The sequence below is a fragment of the Macrosteles quadrilineatus genome, unplaced genomic scaffold, assembly GCF_028750875.1.
Source record: "Macrosteles quadrilineatus isolate MER2022 unplaced genomic scaffold, UCM_ALF_1.0 Scaffold_9__3_contigs__length_116548681, whole genome shotgun sequence".
Classification (NCBI taxonomy): Eukaryota; Metazoa; Arthropoda; class Insecta; order Hemiptera; family Cicadellidae; genus Macrosteles; species Macrosteles quadrilineatus.
Window position 1 is genome coordinate 59,959,627 of NW_026542602.1, and position 11,206 is coordinate 59,970,832.

The window sequence follows — 11,206 nt, forward strand, 5'->3', positions numbered from 1 at the left end:
GATTTCCGTTCATAGCCTCTCTAGGTCAGCTGTTTCAGTCAGCTGTTAGTACAAAGCCAAACGGTGTTCATTGTGGAACATCCGGAACCAACTCAAAATACGGCATTCCATATAAAAGCCGTACAGCTCTATAAATCCTCTGATATTTTATTTTCGCTCATCTAAATATTCGTTTGACAGCTCTTGAACACAAATAGTGTCCACTTAACAATTTTAAATAGTTGTTAATTTTTAATTTATGCTTTCCATTTGTCATTGATTGTACATAAAAGAAGCTAACGTAACACATTTTTATAGGCTAACCACTGTGTATAAATACGGTTGAATACAAAACAAACCATTAAAGTAATACATTTATCCCCTATTGTTAACGTATTGTTGAAACTAACTTTTCTTTGTTAACAACATTGTTTAGCATTTATTCATGTTTAATGCTTATTATAACTTTTTTCTTTTATGGTTTCATCATTGTAGAATTTTTGAACTTATTGTGAGGTAAATTCATAACCTAAACAATGCCTGGACCAATCAAGTTTTCCACTTATGAACGCTCCACTGCTTTAATCAAAGCAAGGTTTGAGAAAATTCTCACTGCAGTAGAAGCTGTAGCTAATCTACCCCCTCCTCTCAGCCAGGTCAACTTAAGAACCTTAAGTAGTTATGCAAAAGAAATAACTAAAAAACGTGCTGACTTTGAAGGTAACCTTCAAAGAGTTCTTGAAGGTTTGGCCCCTGAAGAAGCTCCAACCTCACAACTGTCTACTGATCAAGATGATATCAATGATGTTTATATCAAAATTCAAAGCATTATTGAATCTTTGAATCCAATTGACGAACCACGCACCCCTTCTGCACACAGCGAGCCAGGTTCAATTTTTACTCATGCGTCAGTAAATATTAGGCTCCCGAAGCTGGAACTAAAACACTTTGATGGCAATCCATTACAATGGGTTAGTTTTATTAACCTCTTTGACTCTAGTGTACACAAAAATGTGAGTGTGTCTAATGTGGCCAAATTTCAGTACCTTTTAAGCGTTGTGTCGGGAGAACCCCTCAGCTTAATTAAATCCCTTAACATCACCACTGCGAACTACTTAGTTGCATATCAACTCCTTCGTGATCGCTATCACAACACAAGGCGGCTCACCACTCTGCATTTAAACCAGATAATGGACCTGCCTAACATTACCTCTGGTTCTCTCCATCAACTTAGGGGATTCATCAACTTGTTCTATGAACATAGCGAGGCCCTTAAAGCCCTCGATTGTGATGTCTCATCTAACTCTAACCCTTTACTGTCAGCATTGATATTGCGTAAAATAGACTCGGAAATTCGCAAAAAACTTGAAGCTTATAGGTCTACTCAAGACCATGAAGCACACACTCTGCCGGAAGTGACGGAAATAATAAAATTCCTCAATATCGAATGTGATCAAGTGGAAGACGCTGGTTTGCACCTAAGTCACTCTTCTATAAAGACTAATTGTGGTCAACCCTCTAAATTCAAAGGCACAAAGTCGGTCAAATTCTCCTCTGACCGTCCCAGCAAGACTGTGGCTATGCTTACCACTCACAAGACGCAATCGTCTACCTCTTGTTTTGACTTTGGTAAACCAGACCACAAAATTTATGTTTGCCCTACCTTTAAGGGTAAAACCCCTCAACAACGATATCAAATCGTAAAAAAAGAGAGCAGATGCATCTCTTGTCTCGGCTACCATGATAGCAAGTTATGCAAATCTCTGGCTACTTGCTACATTTGTCATAAGAGACACCATAGCCTGTTGCACTCACACTTTCAACAACCCTCAGCTGACGTTAAACCTCATAAGGTACCTAAAGACAATCTCTCCCCCGCTAAAGTAGCTACAGCCATGACTTCTCAATCTCAGTACAGTTCTGAATCCACTGTGCTCCTAGGTACTTTGTTAGTACAATTGACCTCCCCTCAAGGTACTACTCACGTCTTCCGGGCTCTCTTAGACTCCGGAAGTATGTGTAATTTTATTTCTGAGCGTGCTGCTCAATTGCTGGGTGTCAAGCGCACACATTCTTCTGATCAAATAACAGGTATTGCTCAGACGGCTACCTCTACCCGAGGACTGACACACTTGACTCTAACCACTCTCTCAGGCCCCACCATGGTAACTCAGCACCCCTTCCTCATTTTAGATAGGATTTCTATGGATTTACCCAGAGCAAAACTGACCCCGGAAGTGTTCCACAAAGCCAAAGCCTACACACTAGCTGACCCTACGTTCCACTTACCTAGTAGTGTAGATGTTCTGTTAGGTGGAAGTTTATTCCCACAGTTACTCACTAACGAAAGTCACTCGCTTGGTCCCAACCTCCTAATCTCTAAGGGTTCCTAATCTCCTAAGGGTTTTTTCTAATCTCTATCAACTCCCATATCGAACAAGTTGTATTATTATTACTGTGTTGCTTTTAATAAAGTTGAGTAGGCCTACCGTTTACTTCTTTATATCGTTTTACAGCATGAAAATAACTAGGTGGGGGTAGACGAAACTAGTTGTTCTACTGTATATTTATAAATATCGATTGAATAGTTTCAGGTTCAAACACTAATCTGTTGGTTCATTTTACCACATATTATCACGTACCTGTATATTCCTATTTCATTTTTGTAACAAAATGTAGTAGAAGTTTTGAGCTAATACGAACTAAATTACTTGATTATTTCTCCAGCCAAGCTCAATATTGTTAAACATTCCACAGTTAACTGTTCCCTTTGTAACAGCTAACTGATGTAATTAGTTTGTTCTGAGTTTTAGCGCTAGGAGACGGATAAAAGCAAGCTATTTGTATAAAATCTGCCGAAACATCAATTATAGCTAAAACTAAAACTGTTTGTTAAAGAAACAAACTTAAATAACAATTCAGAACTGTTGTGCCTCATCGTTTGGTAAAAAAGTGAGATATCTGTTCACCAAGTTGGTATGGGACTTACAATTTATATTCAGCAGAGGTGCTGATGTAATGCTGAGTCTTGGCGTATCTCCAGACCCTAATGTGCTGATACAACTATCTGCCAACATCTCACGGTGACGTAATCTAATAAACTCGTTTTAACAAATGAGTAATGACTTTTGTAGTGTCAAGTTTAACCCTTAAAATAGTAAGTATAACGCAATTAACTGGTTATCATATTTTGTTTAATGACCCTAATCCTCATTAGATAGAAAGATTCAGGAGTATTCTAAGAAAATTCAGATTTCAGGTGGCTCGGATTCTGGCCCCGATTATTATACTTACTTTGCTAAAGAATCTACTGATCGTAGTCGGTAAAAAGGTTATCATAGCACTCATTCTCCATTCACTCTTCACTGATATACTACTTTAAAATAAATTTCATGTATTTTCATCTTAGAAAACTAATATAACCTCGATTAGAAGTAATACATTCAATTCATAAACGAAAAAAGAAAAAAAAATTAAAAACTAGAAAATTTACTCAGTCTACATTTTATTTCAAATTTGAATAATTATTCCAAACATTCATACACTATACGAAAGGTCGGATCGTACGTTTTATTTAATTTAATTGCTGTCGTAAAACAATATGCTTCTGGGGAGTGAGCGAATTCTAGTGGTAGAGCGCGAAACTTCGATCTCAGAGGACCCCAGTTCAAAGCCCCTCAATCACCTATGGGTAAAAAAAAAACGATAATACCACAGTCTTCTAGACTTAACCAAGATGTGTTAATCGGTTCCGGGCTGGAATCCAGGGTCCTAGGAATTTAAAAGGGAAAAACATCAAGCTTCAAAATAAATATGTTTTAAATTTGTAAATAATTTTCGCAATTTGATATAAAAACCTCCAACAACCTCACTATCTAAAAAACCTCTAGGTTTGATATTCTAAGCATTTGTCGTCTGTCAAATGAAATCAGAGCCAGATGTCGAAGTAATTATTGGACAACGACTGTAGAGAAAATAAAACTTAAAACAAAGTTTGTTGAACAATGACACTAAGTTATTTGAATAGCCATCTTTGTTATAACACCATTCTTAAAACATTCGAAAACTTAAGTGAACTGTATCAAATACGTTTTATTCACCTAGTGTTATTTAAATACCTCCAAATAACTGATTCCATAACATGTCTTTTAACAGTCGATGTTTTCTAACCCAGAACCCGTGGATAACTCAGGGGTTTAAACATAGAACATACTCTTTAGGTTGGCGAATTCGGTTTATTAGATGTGAAAGTACAAAAAAACTTTTAACTTGTAAAATAAGTGACTGAAAAAGACTCAACCCCACTAATCTCCCTCCCATGTTTTCTTTGATATAGATGTAATTTAAGATCCTTCTTAGTGTAAAAGAAAGTGCTGTAACTAATTAATTAAGTGGTCCAGCAGCAAAAAACATTCAAGCAAATTTTGAGACAATGGTTAATTAGTTCTTTCTTCTACCACCACGAAAACAGCTCTATTTATCTTCCATTTTATTTATAATTACCAAAATTATAGTAATCCTTACTAAGTTTTAATTTATGGTAAAATAATCTTCGTTTTGTGTTAATAGATTATACGTGTAATGAGAATCAAAGATACTTTCGTTCTAAATAACTAGTAATCAACATATCATAAGTTCATTTTACAAACAATATAATTGAGTCCTTTTAGCGGGACTATGTCAACAAATTATACTTATTCGTTACTCGTATGATCGAAAAATGAAAAATAGGAATGAGCTGAAATTATTTGATACAGATATGTCCAAAATCAATTACTATCTTATTACTACACGGTCTTATTAATACTACTATGTTATTTTTCTAGTATTCGTGCTATTAACACTATAAGACTAAGAGGTATAGTCGAGCGGAGCACACAATAACAGCTAAACATATTTTAATCAAGATTACCAAGTTTATTTTAACAAATAGTGAGACGGTTTTGTAAGCAGCAAATTTCAATCTAAAAATTCCAATACAACTACAAACCAACTTAGAATTTGAAATTCTTAACATTGGAACTTATTTGTTTCCATGATGGCTACGAAACAACAACGTAAACCTAAACAAAGAATCATCACATATGATTTTAAAAAGCCAAAATATAACCTAAAACAGTACAGTGGAAATAACTTCAAAAATCATTGATCAAAGAATACACAGAATGTATAACAGGGCATTTTGAAAGCACCAATGATAAATAGATACAGCATAATATAGATTTTATTCATGTAATTTAAATTAGAAACAAAACAAATAATTTAAATAAGCTGTGTTTTCAATTCACTGGCAATCTGTCAAGTCAATGTTTGTTCAAAGCTACAAATAGGCAATTAGAAACAAGTTGTTTTACCATTGGCTGAAAATATTTATTAGTTTCGAAGTATGATTGATTTTATAAATGTTTGCTGAGTGTGCTGATTTCAACGAAATGTTTTTACCAACGTAACAAAACCAAATAGTGCGGCTCATATGTAACTTATTAGCAAATTGTCCAATATATGTTTATCGAAATAAGCGATTAGAAACACGCGGGTTTCCCATGAACTCAAATCAGTGCAAGTAAACTTCATATCCCAATTAGAAGCTTGTTTGATTAGTGTAACGTGTTGGTACACTTAACACTTAAGTGCACTGATCTCAACGAATTTTGCACATTAACCTGCGTTTTATGAGAAAAATGTGCTCTACATTTGAAACATTTAGCTGGTCTAAGGATTACAATATCTACATCCTACAGTATTTGTTAGAAGAATGTTTAGGAAGTATGCATAATCAGCTGACGACTCAAGTCGCTGTATTGTGTTCTATCTACATATTATGTTTTTAATAAAAATAAATAGTAGTTTACGCAACGATTGCGAAAAGATAGTGTCGGTAACACTATTCACGCTAGTTGCGTACACTACTTAACCTACGACAGTGTTTTAATTACTAAAAATCACTACTCATAACTCCTAAGAGGTTATGTTTTTCGTTTATATCCTCCCATTGCCACTGACAATGATCTAATTGCACCACTCAACAATTAAATTGACCTGAACAGCTGATTAGTTAAAGTTTAAATCATTTTAATTCTACTTCTCTCTTAATCCTTGAACCTCATTGGTCCGTTACCTGTGTTGTTATGAGTAAAACTATGATGTTATAAAAGTAAACAATGCTGTTATGTGAAACTTTTAAATTCCAAGAACTGAACTGAAACGGTTTCTTTGATAAACGGTCGTAAGTAAATATATTTTAAAAAGAAGCCTGAAGGGCCGTGTTTTTTACCCTTTTTTGTTTCAGTCATTTGAAAACAAGAAAACCTTCCTTAAAAAAAAAACAAAAACAAGCAACTAGCCTAACCAAATGAAACGTTCTAAATTATTAAAAACAACAGCTCTGGTATTAGAACCAAACAGTAAAGCAAAAAATCATAAAATTGACCCTAAAATTAGAGATGGGAAAAACCGTGAAACCAGCGGTTAACATCACCAACATGAACTGTACATAAAAATAAACCTCAAATGTTATAACGGGATGAGAAGTCTACTTGTGTCGATTCGTCTAAAGGTACCTCTACTATAGCCACCTCTAATACACATACATAGAAGGTCACCTGTGTACTAGAGAAGGCTATGCCACTACTAAAGCAGGATTATTTGAAAGAGATAGGTAATACTGTATAAGCCATTTAAACTTAATGGGTTGAACTATTTGTAATATAAAACTTTGACTTCTCAGTGGATATGGAGAGCTTTCCATTGAATGTTCTAATAACAAACGAAGTGGATTGTACGATACGTGAACCCGATGTGTTATTGGATTCAATCAGAGTATAAGACATTCTTTATACTCAATTGTACACGATTCGCGTGTGAGATTGTTTTACTGATATGTTCAATCTTTTTGTCCACCATAAAAGTATAAATCTCAGTTGTAGTGTTCACTTTAAATTCTTATAAAATACGTTGCAATATTTTTAAGCGTAACAAAAATTATAATTCTATCCACTCTTAACAAAAATATAAGTGTTTCTAACTACAATATTTATTGAGTTAGTATTTTGACTTTACAAAGTGACAAATTTAAACTTTTAGAGTGAAGTAAAGATATTAAAACCGGAACATTTTCACACCCACCAGCTGGGCGTGAAATTGAAAGAAGAAGTTTAAGTTAAATGGAAAATTCCAATTGGACTAAGGTTTAAGTGGAAACTCTCTTTGTGTTTTTCTTTTCCAACTTCTGTAGAAAATAGGTTTATTATTTTTATTTATAGAGATTTGACTTTGCTAATATTCTTTATTTATCATAATCGTTGTAAAAACGCTTAAAAATGGTTTAAGTTTTTTTAGCTATACAATAAATTTACATGAAAGAAATATTGAAATAAAGATTTTACTCTTATCATTGAAAGAACAGTATAACAATTTAATGATAACAGAAACTAAATATTTTTAAGCATCTCCCAAACAGTGAAGCTTCTTTTAGCGAATTTCCCATATAGGGAATAAGCTATTACCGTAGTACTCATGGTAAGACCTGGACCCGGGACCGATTTTTTTTTTCGTTTTGAGGTCCCTAGAGGCCAAAAATAGCATCCGTTCAAATTCATATATATATATATATATATTTATATATATATATATATATTTATATATATATGTGTCCGTTAGCGCGATAACTCGAGCAAAAATTATCCGATTTTGATGAAATTTGGTACAAACGTGTAAACCTACGTTTATTCGAACGAGTTCGCGAACCAGCATGATCGGAAGATGGGAACGGGGGTTTATGGGGGCTTTTATGGGGTAAAAATGGGTTTTTCCCATTTTTGACCCAAAAAACTTAAATTTTTGCAATTTCTTTCAAAACTATTTTTTATAGTTTAAAAAAACAAATAATTTAGTATATTGAAGCGTTATAATGCGCCTAATGGTTGCGGAGAAAATTCAAAAGAATTGTAAATTTAAAATTCCCATGTTATTCTTATGGAGGATAAGTAAACTGTTGTAGTTTGCTTATTTATTTACATATTTTGCCCAAATTTGGAAAATGTTTTTATTTCTTACTAACTATTAACATTTTACAAAAAAAAAAACGCTTTAACCCTCCCTGTTGCAGCAAACCTAAGTATGTGTTAAACTGATTTGATTTAAATAGGGAATAAATGTGATATTTTTAAGGAGACATTTTAGTGTAAATCCAATCAGGCAAATGGAAATTCGCTTAGTCTGCAGGTTTGCTGCGGCGGGGGTATTTTACTAATCAGATATGTTAAATACCCACAAAACACACGAACTTATCACCTACAAAAAACTTCGAACAAAATCTTAACCAGAGTTGTTAAAGCTCTGTTTTATAATCGCATATCCAGACATGTAGAAACAAGCTTGCAACAAGTGCCTCAACTGTCTAGGTATGAAATCGCATAGTGATCCAAACAGTTGAGATTGACATTGCAGTGGCAAATACTTCTTAATAAATATAAATAAACGTAGGTGAACTGAAACGCACAGTATAACTTTAACGTGACTATAGCTTGGCTTAAGAATTATCGTTATAGCCATCTCACTTTATAATACTTCATAAACTTTCAATCACTTGTATATTTCATCAGGCCATCAATATTAGAATTTAAAAATGATCTTTTATAAATTTTTGAATAAAATATTCAAAGAATCCTTGCCATGGGTTGTCAATGCTTCGAATTCTTCATTACCAGACAGTTACATATAAAATTTTATTTTTAGGGACGGCTCGGCATATAAAATAATTTACGAATCAATTAATTCCATTGAAACCCGTTTCCAACTGACTGCACGGTCACTCGTCTTGGTGTGTAAACCTACTTAAATGGTTTCCATAGAATCCTCTATTTTATTTAATTAATATTAAAGTAGGTGCATGAGTAAATTTAACTTGGTATAATAAGCTTTTGTGATTATCTGATAATGACTATTATTTCGTGATTATGACGGTTGGTAATTTTGGTTAATCATTCCAAATACCATTGCTAAAAGTAATCCTAATATTTTATTTGCATAATGCAAGTGGTTTTGTATGCAATGCGCACCACTGACAACTTGAATAAATAACTGAATTTTTGTCTGTAATGTCAAACAAAAAATAACCGTATAACTCCAACTACTAGCATAGCTTAAGTTAGATGATTAAGTGGCAAATCTTAGAACTTTAAGTTTACTAAAAAGCGTAGAGTAAAGGTTATTTTATAAAGTTATAACATTTTTTTGATACGAAACATTACAAAACATCGATGCCGAGGTTAGATCCCTAGAGACTTTTTTTACTTGGGCAGCGTGGTTTAAACGATGAAAGTAAGTGTTTAGTTTATTTTTTGTGTCGACTTTTTTCATTGTTAAGTGTAATGTAGACCCGATAAATGTCCTTTGATTCATTCTCATACACAAAACCATCTATTAATGTTTCAATAGTTGTAGTAACTTAACTGGAGCAAAAACTATTTTAACCCAGTGAAAAAAGAAGATCCCCATAAGTATTAGTTTCGAATTTCTAGTGTCCATTTATGTCTTGGCAATAAATGGTAGATCTGTTGACTAAAACTATTACATCATGTCGTTTTTAGAAAAATCTTAAAATTAAATACTTGACATGGAGTTTAAAGCAACTATTTGTGAAACTTTGTTTCTATGCGACTGGTAAATTGATTTAGTCTAAAGTATAAAATCTTTTAGTAATTGAAATTAAAATTAAAGTTGGTTTCAAAATTATAAGCTGAAATTTATAGAAATTGTCTTTGTGTGATAAAAATTGTGCAAGTTAAACATATAGTATGAATTTACTTTGTGATAAATTTTACAGTGTATACAATTTGAAAAATACCATGAACAGTTTTGAAAGGTCACATTTCGAGCACGCATTAGAAAACTCGCTTTCTTTCAGCGCAACATTCAACAGATTCAACGACGTCTACCTCTACGAGGTGTTCAAAATCCACTTGACCTTTAGACCGACTTTGAAAAGACTTGCAGCGTTGGCGCTATTGCGTCAGTTGTGCAAGGAGTCAACTGACGAAGGAGGACAACACTTGCCAGGAAGACAACTGACAAAAAAGTTTGTGTGTGAGGCGGACGGCTGGGTAGTCGGACAACTGACGAGGCGGGAAAGTGGTGAGACGATCAACTGGCAACATAACTTGCGCAACTTGGTCAAAGTGGGACATCTCCCAATGTCCCTATACAAGGAAGTCATGGACCTCGGCACCAGTCTTTGGACCCTTGATGTTTTTTACTGTGGCGCCAAACTCCTAGACTTCTCCCCAGAGTTGCAGGACCCTCTGGAGGCTGTAGGGAAGGAGATGGTCCTGACCACCTCAGAGTACGATGTCAAAGTATCCTTCAAGTCTCTGACTCCAGGATGGGACGTCAGTCTGGTCCTCTGGGCAATACCTAAACTGTTCTTCGCCTTCTCACTGTGCCATGATAGCTCTACGTGCTTAAGTGAAATTATCTCAAGGAAAAACGGTGGAAAGATAAAAATCGTGTTTTTAAGGTACATCCAGGATAAATACTTTTTTGATTTTCACAAAATGAATGAAACTTTGAATTTTACACTTTGAAATTTAACAATAAAACGAATAAGGAAAAGTTATCGATGATTATTATTGGTTCAGTGACATAAGATAAAGACTTTTCTAACAAGTATGCCCAAATCTGAAGTTATAAAAAAATTAGGTAAATTTAAACGAGTTTGATATAAAACAATATTTTCTGATTGCTGTTATAGTATCATGTCGCTTTCTTATTGATTTTGCTTTTATAGATAACGACAGGTTATTAAACCTAATACAAACCAAGTTTGATCTGAACAACATAGAAAAAATATATTTTGGGAGATAAATGTTTACCTTAAAGACGTTTGCATAATACATTTGGAAGTCGTGATATTCAACAGGAATTTTTGTCCATGCTGTACAGTGTACATGCCATACAAATATAGTTAATGAATGACAAAATAATGCTATTTTACTTTTCTGCACTTATTTTACGATGCATAATGATTTACCGAATAGGTCAGTAATCTTAGTTAAATATCAATCTAAATTTTAATCTCAAATAATTGAAAAAGTGTTGATGATAAAAATTTTTAATTAAACTGCCAGTGCCATTGACGAGTGATTAATTTCAAAGTGAAATTTGTTGTTTCTTGGAGAAAAGATGTCACCGAGAGACACTTTACTGATTCCATCTTACTCTAAATGAT

General features: G+C 33.7%; 1 protein-coding gene across 1 annotated transcript; it reads left to right on the forward strand.

The window, feature by feature from the left end:
• The first annotated feature begins 515 nt into the window (after positions 1-515).
• Positions 516-2,372, forward strand: LOC129003486 (uncharacterized). The gene has a single exon (XM_054431782.1). It carries the CDS (start codon positions 516-518, stop codon positions 2,370-2,372), a length of 1,857 nt encoding a protein of 618 aa, XP_054287757.1.
• Positions 2,373-11,206: the final 8,834 nt, after the last annotated feature.

Coding starts and splice junctions, on each gene's coding strand:
- LOC129003486 (XM_054431782.1), top strand. CDS start 516: ATGCCTGGACCAATCAAGTTTTCCACTTATGAACGCTCCACTGCTTTA.